The sequence below is a fragment of the Plutella xylostella genome, chromosome 5, assembly GCF_932276165.1.
Source record: "Plutella xylostella chromosome 5, ilPluXylo3.1, whole genome shotgun sequence".
NCBI classification, from domain to species: domain Eukaryota; kingdom Metazoa; phylum Arthropoda; class Insecta; order Lepidoptera; family Plutellidae; genus Plutella; species Plutella xylostella.
The window spans coordinates 508,168-530,380 of NC_063985.1; the positions used below are offsets into that span (position 1 = coordinate 508,168).

Genomic DNA, 22,213 nt, shown 5'->3' on the forward strand with positions numbered 1-22,213 from the left:
AAATACTTTAGGCCATACCTCTATGGTAAGAAATTCACTATTAAAACCGACCACAAACCGTTGATTTATCTGTTCAGTATAAAAAATCCAGCAAGCCGTTTATTAAAGTTTAGATTAGTAATGGAAGAGTATGACTACACGATAGAATATGAGAAAGGCGTGAATAACGTAGCGGCCGACGCGTTATCTCGCATAGTTTTAACATCTGATGATTTGAAAGCAATGGACGTGAATGCTATGAATGTTATGACTAGGAGTATGACAAGAAAGGAGAGTGGAAGTAAAGAAAACAATAATTTGAAAGATAAGATTCCAGACAATCGGACTGATCACCCGAACGTCGTCGAATTACTTAAAAACCCAAAACATTGTGTGGAATTAGTAGTTAGTGAAAAACATAAGGAAAATTTTGAATATGTTCCAACAAAGTTTATAATAAAAATCAATCCATGTTCTCGATCATGTATGACGCGAGACGTTTTCGTGAGAGACTTGGAATTGTATTGTAATAACTTAAAGTTAGATGAGATATACATAATGAAAAATAAAGAAAATAATAATAAATATATTGAATGGTTAACCAGTGCTATAAATAAAAATAAAAAGTGGTCCGGGCCACGAGTATTAATTATAAATGGAATAAAAGAAATAACGAATGATGATGATAAAAAAGTGGTTCTCAATGATTTTCATATCCTTCCCACTAGCGGACATGCGGGCGTACGACGCATGATAAATAATATAAAAAAATACTATTTTTGGCCAAATATGAGCAATGATGTGGAACAGTTTGTAAGGAAATGCCATAAGTGCCAAAAACAAAAGCATTCCTTACCAACGAAACAACCAATGACTGTGACAACTACAGCACAGTCTAGTTTTGATAAGGTATTCTTAGATATAGTTGGGCCCTTAGATAAGGATTATTATAATCATACATATATATTATCACTCCAATGTGATCTAACTAAGTATGTAGATGCTTATCCCTTAGAGAAGAAGGATACGGTAAGTGTTGCCAGAGTTTTTGTGCAAAATTTCATTCTTAAGTATGGAATTCCACGGGAGATAATGACAGATAGAGGGACGGAGTTCATCTCATCTACTATGAAGGAGGTATGTAAACTACTAGGTATCAATCAGATAACTTCAACTGCCTACCACCATCAGTCAATTGGAGCTCTAGAAAATACACATAAGTCTCTTAATGCATTCCTTCGAATACAAACCAACAATAATCCTGAATATTGGAGCGATTGGCTCCCATACTGGTGTTTTTCCTACAATACAACAGTTCATACAGAAACTATGTATACCCCTTTTGAACTTGTTTTCGGAAAATTATGTAACTTACCCAGCAATCTAAAATCAACCCAAATTGAACCGTTATATAATAGAGACAATTATGCATTAGAATTAAAGTTCCGTTTACAAAAAGCACATTGCGATGCACATCAAAACCTTGTTAAAAGTAAGGAGACTAGAAAGATACATTATGATTCATACGTAAAACCTGTAACCTATAAGAAAGGTGATCTTTTGCTTGTTAAAAATGAAACTGGTACTAAAATGGATAGTGTTTATTTAGGTCCTTATACTGTAGTAGAAGATTTAACACCAAATGTAAAGATTGTTAAAAATGGAAAAGAGGAAATTTTGCATAAGAATCGAACTAAGCCTTATGTATCTTAAATAAACAATAACTGTGTATCTTAAAATATATAAAAAACCATGTACCTTTAAAAAAAAATAAACCTGTAATATTCATTTTTTTTATTTTTTGTAGGGTGATGATGTAGTATGTGTGTAAACGTATAGATATACAATATACATGATTATGCTATGCTTCGTATGTAACCATTTTATGACGCAATTATACTCGAGCTTCAAACCAATTCGGACGTTTCACTTAATCCCGCCACCGAACCTTAGACGATTCACTACATATATTTGATCTCACTATCTATCATCTAATCTGTGTAACATCGAAGCTGGACAGCGGCGCTCCGCAGTGGCGAATAATTACACACGTCGCGACGTCCGCCACGCCACACGCCACACGCCGCCCACGCCACACGCCACACACGCGCCACACGCCACACACGAACTAATTAAACAAGTAATTATGTCGCTCGCACTAACTAAATGCTTCAACTGTGTCTACGCCACGCCATGTTGATTCATTTGTACACTTTACGATCGCGAATTAAAGTTGTTACTGTGAGTTGTAAACAAAATGTTGCTTGTAATTCGCATAACACCGGGCTGCTATACATAATAGTTTAACGCTGTTTAGTTTTAAGACTAATGTTAATTAATTTATTTACTTGTATTATACATAGTTAGTTTGTAACGATGGGGACGTGTCGTCGTATACAAACTCTACATTGTAGATAAAAATACATAAACAAAACCGTTGCAGCTATAGGATATAATCACGGAGCAACTTAGAATACCACAGATTCGATATACCAAAAGACAACAATACGTCCCTAGCAAAGCCTACGAGGTAGCGCGTAGCAAGCCTACGCCGTAGCCCGTAGCAAGTCTACTCCGTAGCGCGTAGCAAGTCTACGCCGTAGCGCGTAGCAAGCCTACGCCGTAGCGCGTAGCAAGTCTACGCCGTAGCGCGTAGCAAGTCTACGCCGTAGCGCGTAGCAAGTCTGCGCCGCCATACACAAAATCTGCTTCTAAATTCATAAAAAGAGTCCACGCGTCAGAATTAATTTGCTGGGGCTGCGCCTCTAAAAGAAGTACTAGGGCAACATAACTTCACAGCAAGTACTCACCATAATTATGGCACACTAAATGCACATGCGAGGTGTCATGTCGACACTCGCGCAGCTCGCGCAGCAGCCCGCCCTCGTTGCGCAGGAAGTTGCGATAGGACTGCGCGGCGCCGCGGAGCCCGGCCGCGCGCGCGTCGCCGCCGCCCACGGATAGACTGGTGTTCAGCCAGCTGGGGAGTGAGGGTGGTGTTAGGGTTTCTCATGGGTGAACTGAGTTACAGTCTGCTGAGTCGTATCACAACTGACGACTAATCTGAGTAGCTAATCTTTTCACCACGATGACAAACGCTAGTCTAGCTCTACCATTCCGTGCATCGCGACACTCGTAGGCCACGCGGCTTACGACTGTCAGAGTATGAAAATGTATGGCATGGCACTGCTGCGACAAACATATAGGGGACAAAATAACAGTCGCGTGCGGCCGACGACTGTCGCGATGCACGGAATAGTACCTTTACTGACTACTCTTGTCTTTACTGTCAGTGACACGCCAAGAAGAAGATGGGCTCAGAAAAGTTGGGCTACAACCACTGATCACTGAAAATATTCGTCAAATGGCACTCACTAAATAGTAAGGGTGGTGTTAGGTATCTCATAGGTGAACGAAAGGAGACTACCTGAGTTACGTATCAACTGTACTGTATACACGTCCGGCGCGGCGGAACCTGGGCAGTTACAAAATGGTGAATTATACAGGTCTGGTAGTAAGTACTCACGAGTAGCCCAGCATGGAGCACAGGCGGGCGGCGGTGGGCTCGTCCAGCGTGGCCAGGCAGGCCGGGTACCAGGACTGGTTGGCGGCGCGGTACACCTGCAGCTCGCCGCGCCCGATGTCGCCGTTTGATTCGCTCAGTCTCACTGTAGGGTGGTGGAGGTTTTAGTGTATTGTACTCTCAGACGTCCCATGATATTACAAATTTTAATAATTTACTATCTCAATTAATTAGCTACAGTTTTTTTTTGCATACACGGATGTTATGCTCGCACCATTGCATTTTACTAGCAGTTTAAATTTAAATTAGTTGTCATATACAAGCTTCTACTCAAATATGGCTCTAAAGCTAATCACCTTTAGCGAGTTACTAATACACCAACAATTGTTCAAACTTTCTACCTCTATTTCAGTGAAATCTCTATTGTTTGCACCCTTAAAGACTTAATTCCAGCGTTTAAACTAAGCCTGAAACAAAGCCCTGTTTGCTTTGAATCGAGTGCAGTAAACATTTCTCGGCTATCGTGAATTCCCAGGGCATTGATGCCGCGAGTTAAGCTGCTAAACCTCCGCCGGACGCTGATAGTTGCCGGCCGACTATTGAGCAAAAAGTCATTTGTCCGCCCCGTGCCTTGCAAATAAGACATTTCTACTGCTGTTGAACCTAAGCTACTAGATTGTGGCTTACAGGGTGGAATATTTTATGATCCAACGGACGATAATTTATCCGCAAATTATTTACTGAAATTTTTATCTTTTACTTTAACTCGGAGGCTAGAAGTGATATTATGTGTAAGACTGTACGTGAGAAAAGTGTATTAAGTATAATAAGAATTATCTACGTATACTACCATGTTGATATCTATTTATTTGCACCAAGAAACAGAAAAATAAAAAAGTATACCTCCTTATTTAAAAAAAAACATTACAAAACGGCAGCTTGCTTATAGCAATCTCTACCAGACAACCTTTATACAGACAGTAAATTCATAGTTATAGTTATAGAGAGCAGTGACTCACAGCAGTTCCTCTCGTCCTGCCCCCACGGGCAGTCGGGCTTGCCGTCGCACATGTGCGCGTGCGACACGCAGCGCTGCTGCCCGCAGTGCACGTCGCCGGAGCGCGCGCACACGCGGCAGTTGAGCTCGTCCGAGCGGTCGCGGCAGTCCACGTGGCCGTCGCAGCGCCAGTCCGCCGGGATGCAGCGCTTCACGTCGCATTGGAAGCCGGAGGGGCAGACTGGGGGAAGGAGGGGATAGGGTTAAGTTGTGGTCCCCATTAGGTAAACTGTTAGCGGAGAGATACTGAGATAGTCAGAGCGCCTATCGCTGAAAACTGCGTACTTAACTAGCAGACTGTGGACACTCCATTTCAAATATATGGAAAAGTGTACTAAATTGATACGCCGCAAACTCAGTCGGTCGCTAATAGTTTGCCTACTGGGGACACAGCCGAAGAGCTTGTATAGTACATTAGACGCTCGATTACATGTGCCATCGATAGACTGATATACCCCAAAGCGCGTGCTTCGTAACGCCCAATGTGTGCACGCTCTCTCTAAACTGATACTCCGGTAACACACTGGGAGAATAATTTACAAGATCTATGAAAACTTCATTCATTATAAGTTGTCGTCTCTAAACATGAAAGAATTCTTCCAAATATTAATAATTTTATCCTACGCAACTTATAAGTAACGTAACGTACCTAGGGACACTTTCGACTACCCCAACTTTGAATGAAGATATTGCAGCGTACAACTAAGATATTAATGTGAAATTTACTTTATTCGGTAGGATATATAATCTATTATCACTAGTATTTGTGGTGGAGCTTTGGAATGGCCAGATTTTTTGAAATTAAGATAAAAGTAAAAATGCTTGTTTTGACCCAAGGTACGTTACACGTTTGTACCTTGGGACACTCTTAAGTGTACTTTGGGACAAATTGATTTATAATATTTTTAGCAAAAAGTCCTGTAATCATTGAAATTTTATAACTACATTGACATCATATTATCATTAGTTTATAACGAAATTATATTTTGCGATTATGTATGAATCTTACGTTACAAAAAGGAACATTCACTTTATATAAAATAAATAGGAATATTTTCTCCTGTTTTTACTTTATCTACTGCTTGTTTCAAACGTTCCAGACTGACTGCAACTCTCTTCATTCCAGTTTCACTCTGCCACTTATAAGAACAGAGATATAAGACGTAATTTAGAAGTTAGCAGTCTCCATAGTACAAAACCATAGGAAATAATGTCCCAAGGTACAAATTTGATCGTGTCCCAAGGTACAAAAAAGCAATTTTTAACAAAAAAAAACAGTATCTTTATTTTTATATTAGGAATCTTTCAGATAATTGCCGTATCATAAAAATGAAATAACTGAAAATATATACGTGATATCCATGTCTCAATTTTGAGCATGCCTCAATGAGATAAAGCAACTCAAAAAACTATACAAAAGTAAATTTTGTCTCCAAAAAACTTAATTTTGTCTTCACCTCACACTCGATCCCGGTATGATCACGAGACTCACTAGTTTGGCCAAGCGAGTAAAACACTACGCATAGGGTAGAATGATACTTTGTTAAATTTGCCAGTTTTAAAAATAAAATCATTGTCCCGAGGTACAAGCGTCCCAAGGTACGTTACGTTACCCTACATATAAATCTTTTTTAAAATTAAAACAATGTAGGTTTTGTGACGAGGCCCGAGGTCAATTTCACGAAATGATCACGGTACAATAAGACATAAATCATCATAAAATATCTTTGATAGCAGCAGTTAGTCGTAAAACATAGTTTGCAGAGCATGTACTCGTAACGTAAGTACGCGACATAAACCTTACAAATAAAATAAAGTTAAGTGCTATTACAACTTAAGCTTTAAAGACTAAAAGGCTATTGTTGTTGAAAAGGAAAACTTTATCCAAATATCTACCACTTACAAAGTAACTAGCCCATAGTGTTTTCACTCCAAGCCCTAACCAAACATAAAATCTACCTCGGTGGCGGTAAGGTAATTTTTTTATGGTTATCTTTCTCGTTTGCATAAGCCCCGTAAGATGTGAAGTAAAAAGGGCATAAAATGTAAAGTCGTTTGAACCAGCCCCTCCTGTGTCGCGGAGATAAAAGTACACATTTACATTATACGTAGATACTGCAGTCTCAACTCAAAGCTACATTGTATAAAGACACCGTCAAATAAATTGAGCGCTCTCAGCAACTGGAAGCAGATGTTAACTTCACTTTACTGCAGTTGAGTTCGGATCATGAAACTCTGCACTTTCAGAAGCTTAAAATGTTTTCTGGAAACCAACCGAAACTAAACTGTGAGTCTATTCTCAAGTGCGAACTCTATTTTATAATGCTTGAGTTGTTCAAATGTATGCTTCTTATTTGGGTAACGCACACTATTTTAGCCATAATTCATTTTATATAAATATGTATGAAATTTGCCGAACTACGAAAGCACGAGTGCTGCTACGCAATAGGGTACCTTAAATACAACAAGATAATAGTCGTGGTTCAACACTTCGTCTATCGGCAAATTTCTTAAACTAGGGCGACCCTCCTGAAATATATTTCTCCTGAAGGGGTAAGTATTCAGTACAATTCCACAGACGAAAGCAAAAGACTAGCTAATAGACCTAAGATTGACGATGAAAATACCAATAACTTTCTTTGGACCACATCCATTCAACGCCATCTTTTGCTTTCGTCTACGGAGGAAATTTTTACAGAATCACATTGAAAAAAAATAATACTGAAATACATAAAAAGAAAGTAAAACATTCATTCAACATTGCCGTCTCTTTCAAATAAAGTATTTTCTTTCTTTCTTTTCTGTCTGTCTTTCTACACACTGACCGGGCTTGGCGGCGCGGAAGCGCGCCTCCTTGACCTCGCGGTTGCCGAGGCACACGTCCGTGTCCGCGGACTCGGGGAAGATCTCGCACTGCAGGTACTCCGGCATCGACAGCCCGAACACCTCGAGGAAGAAGCCGCAGCGACGCATGGTTTCTATAGGGGACAGAGGGGTTGTGTTAGGGTTGCTACATACATGAGTGAGCTAAATTTTTAAATTAACTTTATACATTTAAAACTGATAGCAACATTTGTATACTTGGTAGATATTAAGTAGTACGCGGATTCTATTATATTTACTTGATTTTAACAAACTAAAACTTATTTCATCATACCTACATTACATAACTTACATTACATCACATAACTTACAGATCACAATTATTAAGAAGCTATCAATTCAACAGCATCACCAATAAAACTCCACAGTGGTACCTAAGTTTTCTGAGAACTCATTATGAATAAGAACTACATCAATAGAGATGTCGTTATGATTGCGATAGTAGAACTGTAGCACACACGTACGTTCATTCAAACCAACTTGAGTTGTCAGAAACTCTCCATTCAGTGCACATCGCTTAGAACGAATTCGCTGTAATATAGTGCTGTTAATTTTAAAATATTCAGAGGTAGGGTACTGCCATCATCCTAACATAATCTGTAGTTGGTCAGATTATAATTGTACTGTAGTTTCTTATTATACACAGTGAGTCTATCTATGTCTTAAGGTGGGTACTGACCATCGTTACGGACTGTAACGTAACATTCCCAGCGAGCATGTTACGGAACGCTGTGTTCTAAAATTGGCTCGTTGCTCGCTGGTTTCCCCGTAACACCTCGTACTGACTACACGAATGCTCGCTGTGTAACATATTACATTACACCTCGTAACGTTGGCCAGTACGGTCAGGTGCAGAGAAACTTGACCCCCCTCTCATAGTAACAATGATTCTGAGGGGGGTCAGGTTTATCTGCCCCTTACTGTACCCACCTTTAGACAAGTACTGGTGTATGTCCCTACATACCTTGGCACAGACTCCGGCACGGGCGCACCATGTGCCCCAGCGGGCCGCACTTGGGCACGAACAGGGAGCACAGGAACAGCGCCGTCAGCTCGTAGCAGCGCACGTCCACCACCGCGTCGTAGATCTCCAGGTCCTGGGGAGGGGGGGTTGGGTATACAGGGTGCTGCAAAAAGGGTTGCCGAAAGGGGGTGACTCAGAAGGTCATTCTGAACACGTGAGTCACCCCTTTCGGGTTAGTATACCCTTTTTACAACCGCCTGTATACACGCAGGGTTGACTGGAGGACAGTGAACTTCACCAGCTCAAAGTGCTTGCCTGTATTAACCTGAGAGCTTCCGAAAACGCCATATCGCGCGAGACATATCTAATAGATTTTTATTGTGTTTGATTTCACGGTATTCAAGCGGTTGCTGTAACAGCTCTTAATAATAGAGCTACTAGCTTTTCCCGCCCGCTTCGCTTTAAATAATTTCCCCGTGGGAATCATTGGATTCTGAAACCTTGGCTTACATTACGTGTCGAGGGACTGGATATAGTAATGACGTGACAGTTCTCAAGTACGACTTGCATCGGCCGCTACACGGGTTCGTTATCGATGTCGAAAAACTCATATAATGTGTGTTACACCACTTTCAGCGCTGTATTTATGGCGAATCACGATATAGTGTCGTTTAGTGAACCCGTGTAGCAGCAGAAAATCACGGCGGAAGTCTACTTAGTTTATTTTAGAATTTCACAACAGCAGCCTTGTACAGACAATGATAATTAAAGTCAGCTACCTTGTCAGCCACAAACAAAATGTAACTAATATCCTACAAACAACGAATTTATCTTCTTGTGGTTTTGGTAATAATTATATTCATTAGCATAGATTAAACATGAGTATTCCCACTTAGTCAGGAATCATACAATCGAAATCGGCAACAATCATTAATAGGATTACGAGTAAAGTAGGTTAATTGGAAATGGGTTTTTAATAATAATAAGTTTAATATTTAGTGATAGCTTTAATCGACATTAATTTCAAATGGCGCACAGGAAAGCATTTAATATTTCCATTACGACTGCTAAATTCAGTGTTATAAAAGTGCAGGCAGACAAAATGGGAGTTGACATTCAGTGATCCTATTGACTCTATCCGTCTCACCGCACAATGCGTTGTGCAGCGAGTGTGAGTGCGACGCAGCTATGTGATGCGATTTAGAGTTGAGCGCATCGACTCAGCTCTACGTAACTGGATTTTACATGCCAATAATCGTACTCGAATTGTGTTTGAAATGGAAAAACTGAGTAGTGACGATATTAAATAACAACTAGGTAAATAATTTGTGAAAAAAATTGTTGCTTAAAAAAAACTGAACGTGTCTAGAAAAAAAAACACGATATCAAACATCTCAATAGACAGGCGTTGGAGTTGGGTCGCCGCGCCCGTGCCGGCCCTATTCACCTGTGATTCATTCTCCAAAAGTACTACAATATGTACAACTATTGATAAAACACCATGTATACATGTTACAGATAAGACGCTAATACATATACGAGTAATCGCTAAAGATCTTTCAGGCAACATCACTATTGTACTTATTCATGATTTGATATTCGATAAGAACATCTGATACGGGAAAATGAAACAAATGTGGTAAAATGCTAAAATAAAACAGCTATAGCTCCTGTAATGTCCACCCGCTACGCCGCCGCCGCTGCCGCGGTGCCTGACGGGTCACTCTTACTTGCCAAAAACTAACGAACGTGATATGTCGTGAAATCAGTAGATCCGTTTTAAAAATACAACGTCATCGGGTATTTCGTAATCAAAAGTGACCCCCTGTACATGGAGCATCACTCCCATTGTGCGACGACAATGATTGATGGACGCCCTGTATACAAGGCTAATGAATATCTGGAATTTCGCTTTTTATATCGAACTTTTATTTATGGTTTTATTTTGGTTTTATAGTCTGTGGCTTATCGCGGCCGCTACGCTATTCATTTCCATGTGTGTGTGGATTGCAAGATTAGATTTCAGCTCGTTTTCATCCATTATTCAGTATCAGAAATACTCTCCGTTGAAATAAATCCTCTCCCATTTTTTATATGTACCTAACCATTTTCAGTTTCGTTTAGTCAAAGCTCGACGGAAATGTAGCTCCATTTATAGTAGTGTTGGGAAAGGTTACTTCCAGGAACTTACCTCTAACATTACACAACACGACAGTTTGCACCAGAAACACGTTACTAACAATCAGCGTTCGCAGTGAATAGACGTGACAGAAACGGCATTTCGCCGAAAGAACAAAACCGCTAAAAGGTGTTCTAAGAACTAGGTAAGCCTAATCTAAAGTGAAGCTTGCGGCAATTAGCGAGCGGCGGCGGTAAGCCCCGGACGAGGCACTTAGGCACGCGCGGCGAGCGCCTCTAACCTTTCACCTATTATAATATATTAAAAGGATTTACGAGTTATTAAAACCGATAGTTGGGACAGTGAGCTGTCGGTGATAAGTGGAACTTTTACATCGGGACGGTGAATGTGTTGGCAGTTGTTTATAGCTCAGTAGCCATTTATGATGAAAGGGTTACAATAAGCATATACTTATCGCGTTCGTGGTAAAAAGTTTGATTGGCAGACATATTCTGAAACGCTTATAAAATTACTTATTTACAAGAGGACAATGTGCAACGGTGCATCAATAATTGCTACAAGAACGTCTATAGTCTATAATCTGTCAAAATATGAACCAGTCTACGAGCAATTACTCGTTAATCAACAATTTCTCATCCATCTCGTAACAAATTGAACAAAAGGTTCCACAAAAAATCCCGCAGCAGACACGAGTAATCCGTCTTAATATCCTCCGCGTGGCGAGTGCGGGAGTAGCGGGTCAGAGAGTCCACATTGTGATCGATTATCTGTAATCCGGGCTTTATTGTCTTATAGTTATATCTATCGCAATCACGGCGAAATAGAAAAGTTTCTAAGAAAGCTTATAGTAGTGTTGAATGATTTAAATTATAAAACACAACGTGTCTATTAGAGAAGATAAAAGCTAAAAAACCTTCGTAGAATTTCAGGCACTGTTTATCTAAGTAAACCACGGGCGTTTGTTGCGTATCCTGCCAACCGTTATTTGATAATTCCACTTTGAATAAACACTATTTCTAGCATGGTAATTAACCTCACCATTCCACATTTAAAGTGATCGGCACAGATGTAAAGATTAGACAATAAGGTGGCAGTAGATTGAGTACTTGAGTAGCAATTAGTAGGTTTTCCCGGCAGTAAGCTCCGAATGAGAGGCCCCGGCACGCTCGCTGCACGTGCTGTCATTGGCTACCCATTTTTTTACGAGAAAATTCTGCCATGAATGTTATAGTAATACTCGTAATACTAGATCACTTCAATAGCATTTTCGGGAAACAATAAAAGCAATGTTTGCAAGTTTGGAAGGCAGTTTAGAAAGAAACAATACGTTTAAATTAAAACTTTTACGTATCCTTTTTCCCGAACGTATTTAAGCGAGCGAAGTTTAGTTTAGTGTTTAGTAACAACTCGTAAGACTTACATTATTACCTACTTGACTTTTTTATCTATTAATTTATCGACAGTTCAAACTGATTTAAGTATTTTTTTAAAACTGGAAAAGACAAGAAAATCTAATTACAAGAAGCCTTCAAATTCATAAAAACGCGTTACTTATTACATAATATTTTTGTAGATTCCTTTTCATAATGTTGTGGTATATATTATTTTATCAGTCTTTAATTACTTTGGGCTTTTATCGTTACGCTATTAGGGTCAAGGTAAAATAAATACTACGAAAAATGATCGACTATATTGATCAACATTTAAGATACGACAATTCCACCCAGCCACGTGAACATTAGGATACTTTTCATTTGTACGGTAACTTGAGTATTCCAATATTAACAGTCGCACCTCCAAAACGAGATACAGGCAAAACATAATATAAATCCAGTTTAACTTAGTTTAAACTTCTTTGTGGCAACTCATTTGAAGTGCTTTTAAAGTAATTTAAGATAAATCATGAAAAACACATAATTATGTTATCTACCTACACCATCTCCGTACTCCTACCACATCTGACAGAATTGAACCTGTGGGGTTACCACGACCTATGCGAACCGAAATGTTGCTCGCTTGTCAAATCTGACGTAACTTGTATGAATATGACAGATGTTTGACAGGGCAGCGACACTGAAGGCATTGCTAACGTGTCGATCGTTCTACGGTATCTGGTCATTGATCCAGTGGAAATTTGTCACTCACCTGCTGAGCATCCCTCTGCCCAAAATGCCCAATGTAGTTCGGGAACACGGTGAAGTTGTAGCTGACTTTGTGCTGCTGGCAGAAGGTCACGATGACCGGCAGACACACGCCGGGCGCCGGGTTGCGCGCCCAGGCCGGCTCCGTGGGCGCCGGCGGGGGCGCCACCGAGGAGCGGTTCACCACTTGGGACACGTACTGTGGGGGGGAGGGGCTGGGTTAGTTTAGGGGAAGAAAGGAAATATTATACACGGACAATTAAATGTTCTACCTGCCATTGACGTTCCATATGTCACGGGAACTTTTTATTTGCTCGTGATTGTATTTAATTAGCAAATAGAAATAGGTACAGTGGCTGCAAAGAAACCAGATACGCTTTCAGTAGCAATGATAAGAGAGGTATTGTTTCTGTGCAGGCCACTATACCTACAAGCCAAAGAGGATAAGTACAGTTAAAAATGTTTCTTATTTCATATAGGTACCAGTATTTTTTTTTTGTTTTTGAATTCATTTCGCACTTTCCATTAAAAAGGTGAATTAATACATGTAACATCATTAATCACATTTATCACGTATGAGTTGTGACATTCAGTAACCAAGTTAATAAATGATTCAGAATCGGGTATTCGGAAAGTCCAATTCAATCTAGAATTTAATTTAATGTAGGCCGGTATTTCGAAAATCCGTCTATACCGCTTTATCGAAGTTTAATGATGACCTGAAAGATCATTCTCATGTCATGAACATATTATTCAAATGGATATAATTTTGACATATAAGTAACAGTATTATTTCCCGTGAAGATATCGGAGGCGTTTATTTAAATGTCATGGTCTCGATTTTATAGTGAACTAGCTGTACCCGCGAGCTTCGCTTCGCCTTAAAAAGTTTTCCCGTGAGAATTCCGGGATAAAAAGTAGCCTATTTTCTTTCCCAGGGTCTAGACCGTATGTATACCAAATTTCATTCAAATCCGTTCAGTAGTTTTGGCGTGAAAGAGTAACAGACAGACAGACAGACAGACAGACACAGTTACTTTCGCATTTATAATATTAGTTAGGATAAAGACTATTGTCTTTTGTATTAGTATCAAAAATTAAACAAAGTCTAGCAATTTACTGTAATTAGTTCATTTATTAAACAAACTTTTATCTTATACCTAAATGAGATGTATTAACAATTACAAAAGTTTTCAGCAACCATTATTATTATTTTGATCCTATTACTCTTAATACTTCAAACTAAATTGGTTGCGTATTAATTCTAAATATAGACACTTTTGGGTTGCTAAATGATGATGCCTGAAGCAATTGTATTAAATCGTTGTACCATCTTCTGATTCTGGCATAAAATTGGACGGCGGCCAAGTCGACAACATGCTGAGGCCGAACCTTTTTGTTAACACGATGCTACATTTACTTATTTACTTACTATATTTTTAATGTTACGTCTGTACGCTTTGCCTCTATGTTCTCCTAGTGTATTACAAAAATACCTAAGTGGTACTCTGGGTATCCAAATAATACCGCTAAATTAAACTAAATTACTATTCCTAATTCCACGTTATTGTTTGGTTAGAACTTAGAACAAAGGGGTCTGAGTGTTTTCATGAATACTAAAAACAATCGAGAATCGAGATTATTCTATTTAATGTTTCCTAGAAATTTGGATACTACCAAAATAATTATAAAATATAATATTATAGGAATGATGTGGTTCTGTACATAACTTAGCGTAGTTAGACTCTACAGGGTGTTGTAAAAAGGGTATACTAAGTGGAAACCTACGTGTGCAGCATGTTATATTTAAGTCCGAAAATTACATCAAAATGTCAAAATTCGCGAAAAACTATAAACTTTGTTGGTCATGTGACTTTTTACTATGGAGACTATTGCAACACCCTGTATAACATATCTATTGCGTCAGTCAGCAGGAGTCAGCTGCCGGCAAGAGCTGAGCGGCTCTGATCCGGCTCAGCGCGCTGAGCTCTATGACCCGGCGCCTCCACACGGTAATATGCTGCCGATTCCAAACGTCATATTCCAGGTTGATACCGGGGGTAAGATATTCGTCGTTAGTTTAACGATGAATGTTGATAAAATGTCGATGATGTAGTCGTCTTTGCTACCGCCAAGTGGTAGGTAGTGACTATGCTTTTTTTAGGTATTTCAATTTTCTTTACATTGTGAAACATCGTTGTCGTAGTTATCATGATTCTTATTCCTCGAGAATAGTCAGAAGACACTGAAGTCGTACGTACAATTTATGCAAAGTTTTTAATTGCTCACCTTTTCCACAACAGAAATAAAATACAAATAGTTTTCAAATTCGTAATAATTCTAATATTTAATTACCTACCAATTTACGTTTCCAAGCAGCTAGTCATGCACTGTAGTGTTTACGTTAACTTAGAACCAAGTAGCTTATTAATTAAGCTTGTTGCTTTGAGTATCGCAACTAACGAGCAAAACTAAACTTGTTAGTTCATGCGATACCCGCACTCGAACCAATACGACTGACTTATATTTGAACAGGAAGGATCCACAAACTCAATATGAAGAACTAACTCCCGCTCATTTGAGTTGTAACTTGTAACTATCTTACAAACTTACAAACTTTATCAACCGAGCGAGGGGGTCACTCTTTACGACGAAATACGGTGTTTCGAAGCGCGGCTGCGACTCTATCTCGTTGTATTAAACGTGGTGATTGCACGACAGCTCGCGTTCGTTCGTTTTTCGTCAGTATAGAGTAAATCTCCTGTATAGGGCGACGATACTCGTCCGACACGATATGGCAACTCACGGTTATATTTCATTACTTTTTTCCTTGATATAATTTTTTTTATTACATTACATACACTTACATACATTTCTCATTGAGTCATTGGTCTCTCAAGAAGTGACACAGTGTTAGGCGTAAGGCGTATCAAGCACTAAGCCAATTCCCAACTACTCGCCTTTCTAGTCAAGCGTTAGAATTCAATGCAATGGAAAATGGTCACTATTAGATATCATTTGCCTTATTATAGGACTGTTTTACATAATAATGAAAAGCTCCTTTAGTGTGGATCCGGCTACTATTTGGATGCTTCGTAGAAAGCACACCCTTACGTTGTGTTTCTGCCTTAGTTGTTAACAATAATAAAATGTTTATTTGGGAAATTATCCAACGTGTTAAAACTGGATAAAACATTTTTGAGTTTAATGAAATTAGCCAGGAAGTAAACTTACAAAGAAAAAGCAATATTAAAAATCAATATTATTCAAAGTTGGGCCCTTCCCGGATCCTTTAATTGCATAAATTCCGCTACAATATTTCAAAAAGGGGTAATTCCGTGCGCGAGGAATGTGCGAAAAGTTAATTTTGAGCCCGGCCCGGCGCGACGCAGCCTACCCCGCCTACATCACAGGGGCTCATTCCGGTAGACGGATAACTAAATACTTATATATTTTTTTAATATTAAAATTATAATGTACCTACCTACATCGGCGCCGAGGAAGACCTAGGCGGAGATGGCGGTGGGTCGACCTGGACAAGTTCTTACCTGAGTGGTCTGTACTCGTAGTGGGGGATGATCGCGATCGTTGGACCAAACATATCGTAAGGAGGCCTTTGTCTAGCAGTGGGACACGAATATGCACAAAGCAAATGTAGGTATTTAGCGAAAATTGTACCTAGGTAAACTCCAACTTATTGTCCATTAAAAAACGATGGGTTTTCACTATAGTAACATCAAGATATCCCGCCTCTGATCATCAGGTCGTCAATAGTAGTTAATATTTTTGTAATTTTAAAAAACTATTTTTTGTTTGTAAAAAATATTCTCCGTGATATCTTTATACAAAATTAATAATAATATTAATACAGTATGAGGAGAATAGCCCCCGACTCCGCGGCAGCCTACTTATGATTCAGTCCGTCTGGAGCACAAAGGCTTGACATAATTAATTTCCGGGACATCCGCGTGGTGCTTCTGTCAGCTACAATGTCGCTGTGAGTAGTCCAACTACACGCGTGATTGTCCTGGGGTCTTTCGCGAAGTCAAAACGAAATAAAATTAGTGTCAAATTCAATACATTTCGAACCAGAAAATCTTTGTCAAAACAAGTTTGCGATGTTTAAATACTACCGATAGACTAAAGAAAATCAGAATACGTGGACGCTTTTTTGGATTAAAATTGTTGCCACTTTGCTTTCAGGTCACGGTGTATTTGTAATGAAACCTCTTTGACACAAATTTCATTAATACTCACAATAATAGCTGAATGTGTAAATAAGCCGTCATAGATAAATAAAATAAAATAAAACTTTCTTTTCGCACTTTGCCTACTATACAATTTTTCTTAGCTTGGATAATATTTTATGTTATTCCTTCGTAAATCGAAAATATGCCGACCTATATTTTCATAACTCGGTGATGGATGAAGAACAGAAGGTGTCAGCGCCTCGCAGTATCTATCCATTAGCTGAAAATGTCCTCCCTGATTGATGGACTACGGCAGGAAACTATGAGGCTCTATGGAAATAACACCTTATATAGGTACCTGGAAGCATTTCGCATAATAATAATATGTATCTTTGTCTAACAATTTTATCTGACGGAAACTATTGATACAATCATATAAATGAGATGGAATTGTGAACAATCCTTTGTAATACCTACTTATATAATTTAATGTTCGATTTAGAAAACTTCATAATGTCGTGCGCTTTTGCCGCGCAATATCTGGTCTGGACGCAACCTAACTGTCTAACCAAGCAAATTATCGAACTTCACATAAGCTTTTTTCTACATTAATATTTGTAGGTAAATGAAGAACTAAGTGTAACAAGAGTGTCTTGATGCTGTAACATACAACAACAAGGTACAGTGACCCTCGTCACTGGCCGCGGTACCACGTGCCTGCGACCTTGACCTTGACAGTCAGGCCGGGCCAAGTCGAGGCAGGGGAGGGAGAGACTGACATAACATAATAATATTATAAGCACATTAGGAATAAGAAAGAAATGTATTCGTTGTAAAATTGCAGCATTTTTAACGAAAGTAAAATAAGGTACTCTCCACTCTGAAAGGGATTTCTTTTACTATAGGCACTTGAACTTATGTTGGGATCCTGATATGCCTTTATGTGCGAGCAAAAACTTTGACAAGATGTTGTGAAGCATTACCTACGAGTACAAAGATTTTAGAGGTGCATTGCTACTAGTACCTCCCGTGGTCACAATAACCGATATTATTCATGCATATTTAAATAAAATTTTTGACTATTCATTATTATGAATCTCACATAAAAGTTTTCCTAATCAAGGTAAAATTTTAACATCTTCATACTTATGTTCCTTTCTAAGAAATATTTATCAAAAATCGAACTTGCACGTGTCAGTAATTAATCGGCCTAATTCCAATACGCGGCCCCGCAGGCAGCGGCCGCCAGGTATTAGAAACCTTACACTAATTGGAACAAATTTCACAAAAAATACCTCAGTAATTAGGCTCTTGCTTAGTTTTCAATAATTAGTTTTGTAAGGTGTCTCATTTTAAACTCAAACGACATTGGACGAATACAAAAAATAAAGATGACAGAAACGAAATTTTGGGAATACAAAAAATAAAGATGATTTTTCAGGGTTTCTAAGATAAAATCTAAAACTACTTTGAATATGTGCCGCGTCGCAGCGCACAAATACATTGGGCTAATGCAGGATCCCTGACCCTACTCACGTCATAAACGTGACGTCTACGATATTGAGATATCATTTGCAACTGCCATTGGTTACCCCTTTCATAAAAAAAAGAGTTGAAGGTATAAGCTTTCTGAATTGTGTTTTCACAGACCAACGCATTGTTACGTATTTTCCACACTCAGATATCGAGAGACAATTTAAGTGTTTCGGACCCTGCTTAATGTCATACGGGCGCAGTCAGATCGAGCATATTGAGAAGAGCCGGGTTAAGAGAGCTATGTTCGCTCTCTTAACCCGGACTTGCCTGAACTCTTATATTTCCCTGAAGCAGGTAATCGCACCAGTGTTGGCATCCTGCTTCAACTTACGAGTATACGCAATTTAAGGAAGTAAAGATATATGGACTCTATTGAACCAAATATTGGCCTTTAACCTGTAGGTAACCACTTGTCGCCGCCGTTGATAGCATCTTGCTTTAGGGAACGATCCGGTTTTAATCACAGGGTTGGCATGTAACTTCAATGTAACCATTCAGCGCGAGGTCGGTAATGTCTTGATCTTCCTCTAACTTCCACAACACGTAAACAAGGGAACAAAACAACTAGACTCACCTGAACAGCCGGGTTCGCCTGGAAGTAGGCGAACAGCGCGGCGCTGATGGCGAGGAGCGCGACGGCGTTGAGCGCCAGCTGCAGCAGCCGGAACCGCTGCGCCGACCCCGCGCCCGCGCGCATGTCGCGCAGCATCTGCGGGGGAGGGGGGGTTAGTGGGAGAGTGACAGGTCGTCGGCCAATCAACGTCCAGTGCTGTTGGACATAAAGATCACTTATTATAAAGTTCCTAATTAAATGTATTTAACACCTGTGTAATGCAATAAATGAATGATTTCGCGAATTTTGAAACTCTGGTTTCTTTTTCGGGCTTAGATATAACATGCTGCACATGTAGGTTTTGGCTTAGTATATCTCTTTTTGCAACACCTTGTATTGGGTAGAAAGATAAGACGGCCCCTACAGGGAAATAAGCTAAATTAATTAAAAAAATAAATAATTGTGGAAGGCCTAGGTGGAGATGATGGAGGGATGACTTCGACAAGTTCCTACAGGATTGGGCCGAAGTTGCGGAGAATCGATCGATCATTGGACCAAAATAAAATACGAGGAGATTACAGAGACCTTTGCACAGTAGTAGGAAAAAATAAATATTATATTTTATTATTTTCAAAAATAAAAAAAAATCTACTTAAGTTCATGTTTTTATTTATTTTACATTGATGAAAGTAAGATTTCCTTGCGATATTTATTGGCGATAACATAAAAAAATATTCTAGCAAATGTAAACAGAAAAAACACAATAAAACTTAACTTGAACAAATTACGAACGCTAGATCAAGAGGCTATATTTGTGTTCCAGCGTAAGATGGCTTGAATATTACAAGTTGATGTTCGTAGAGTCAATTATCACTATTAAGCGTTTATGAAGTGGTTTTAATCCAATTACCGAGTAACTACCGCCCCAAGACGAGGCTGGAGCTGAGGTACAAACCACCTTACTACGTTGTTTATTAGTGTAAATTAATTTAATGGAGTACCTACCTATTACAAATACTATATTTCCAATGATTATGAAATTGGACAGTGTTACAGTTGCCTAAATATAGTATTTGGTATATGGATTAAATACAAAAAACCGGCCAAGTGCGAGTCGGGCTCGCGCACAAAGGGTTCCGTTTACAGTTAAATCAACCTATCTCAAAAACTATAAGAGATACTTTGATCAAACCAAAAATCGTTGAAAGAGTTAATTAGCATGCATCACCTCTATTTTTTTTAGAATTTTATACCCCGTAGTTATAAAAATAGAGGGGGGGGGACATACTTTTTACGACTTTGAGAGCTGATATCTCAAAAACCGTTCACTTTAAGAAAAATGTTTTTTAGAAAACTTTATATCATTTTAAAAGACCTTTCCATTGATACCCCACACGGGTATGTACATCGAAAAAAAAAATTTCATCCCTCAGTTACATGTATGGGGGGCCCCACCCCCAATTCTTTTTTTTACTATTTAGTGTCATATTTTTGTAGCGGTTCATACAACACATATTCCCATCAAATTTCATCACTGTAGTACTTATAGTTTCCGAGTAAATCGGCTGTGACAGACGGACAGACGGACAGACGGACAGACGGACATGACGAAACTATAAGGGTTCCGTTTTTGCCATTTTGGCTACGGAACCCTAAAAACTATAACGCATAATAGTATTTAAAAATATTATGAAATAGTATTTATGAAAAATACTCGTAAATAAATAAATACACGTGAAAAACACTGTATGTAATTAAGCAGCACACAACTGTGCACAGTAACATGCAGCGCTTAAACACAATTTCATATCTAAACTAGCATTAAGTGTACACAGAACAGATACATTTGTATGAGGCTCAAGTATTGTGGCTAAGTGCCGTTTTAGCGTCGTTTAGTGCAGCTGGGCGGGCGGGCTTATCGCCGGATGAGCGGCGCGAGTTGGCACAAACCCTGGCTCAGATTAAATGGTTCGACCATGCGAGGTTGCTGCTATAGCCGACGTGCTTTAGGATTAACAATAATGATTTTGAAGCAAGTTGAAGTGTCATGCATACAATATGAGAATTCAGACAGAGTGAGGGAGTAGTGACGGGTTGATGGTGTTCATAAAAATATTTAGCAAGTAAACATTAAACATAATTATCCTTTTTTTAATAAATTTATCAGTTATTGTAAAAAAACGTACAGAAATTCAGAGCGATCTCGAAGAATAATATATTAAATATCAGACACAGTCAATAAAAATGTCCCAAACGTGAAGGTTCTTGTTAAATAAAATATTGATGTGAAACGAAAATTATTATTCGCCGTGAAACATAATTTTATTACTTTGAGAAATATATCTTTTGAACCTCACAAAACGCGGCAGAATTCGCCGAAAATTATCATAGAAATATTTTGTAAATTAATATTAGACGTAAAATCAGTAAGTATTAAATATCAGTAAATTGAATTAAATTTCAAGTAAAATTGTAAAAAGGAGATTGAAAAGGGCTTAATTTTTTATGTAGCTATATCGTCTACTGCATGTAATGTTAATAATAATTGTTATCAGTTAATGTACAGACACGTTCTACATTTTTCTTCTGATCTGTACTACTTAAGTTTATGTGCAAACAGGTACTACAATTTTCTTCTAAACTGTACTAAGTACTTTTCGCAAAAATGTAATCGTAACCCAAGAGGGGGTGAACTACGTGGTCATTCTAAACAACTTTTGTCGTATAAAATATCAATCCACCGAAACACGTTTTATTTTTCTTCTAAAACTCCATACACTAAAATATTTTCTGAAGCAATACAGCGATAGTAACAGTACAGGCGAGTGATGGCGGGGGTCGTGTGTCCAATTAGCCGTCGCGAGCGGCCAACAACGCGTCGATGTGTCCGCGCCCTAATAGGACTCCTATTTCACCTTACCTTATAGTCTTTATACGATTTTATGGGTTTCGTCATAAAGTCTTTGTGATATTTATATGGTGAGTATTGGTGGACTACAGCTATGTGCTGAAGAATGAATATACACAAATGCTGCAGTGTAAATTATTATTATAATGACATAACCGAACCAATTAATCATGAATGTTTAATAATATACCTATTTACTAAGCGGAATAAATTCAGAAGTTCTTCTTCAATGTAACTCTGTTGGCCAAATACTTTCTAGAGCATATTACTTTTTTCAGGAATTTCCAGAAATTATAGCTACACTACTAATTATACCTATGGAAAAGTAATGTGAATAGT

General features: G+C 38.7%; 1 protein-coding gene across 1 annotated transcript in view; it reads right to left on the minus strand.

Moving 5' to 3' along the window:
• Positions 1–22,213, minus strand: part of LOC119690427 (atrial natriuretic peptide-converting enzyme) — an 87,066-nt gene that overhangs the window by 15,972 nt on the left and 48,881 nt on the right. The window contains exons 6-12 of the mRNA XM_048633096.1: positions 18,988–19,122; positions 12,692–12,886; positions 8,407–8,539; positions 7,385–7,537; positions 4,522–4,740; positions 3,506–3,647; positions 2,790–2,959 (exon numbers count right to left, since the gene is read on the minus strand). Of these exons, the coding sequence (XP_048489053.1) occupies positions 2,790–2,959; positions 3,506–3,647; positions 4,522–4,740; positions 7,385–7,537; positions 8,407–8,539; positions 12,692–12,886; positions 18,988–19,122 (1,147 nt within the window). The remainder of the gene's footprint in view (positions 1–2,789; positions 2,960–3,505; positions 3,648–4,521; positions 4,741–7,384; positions 7,538–8,406; positions 8,540–12,691; positions 12,887–18,987; positions 19,123–22,213) is intronic.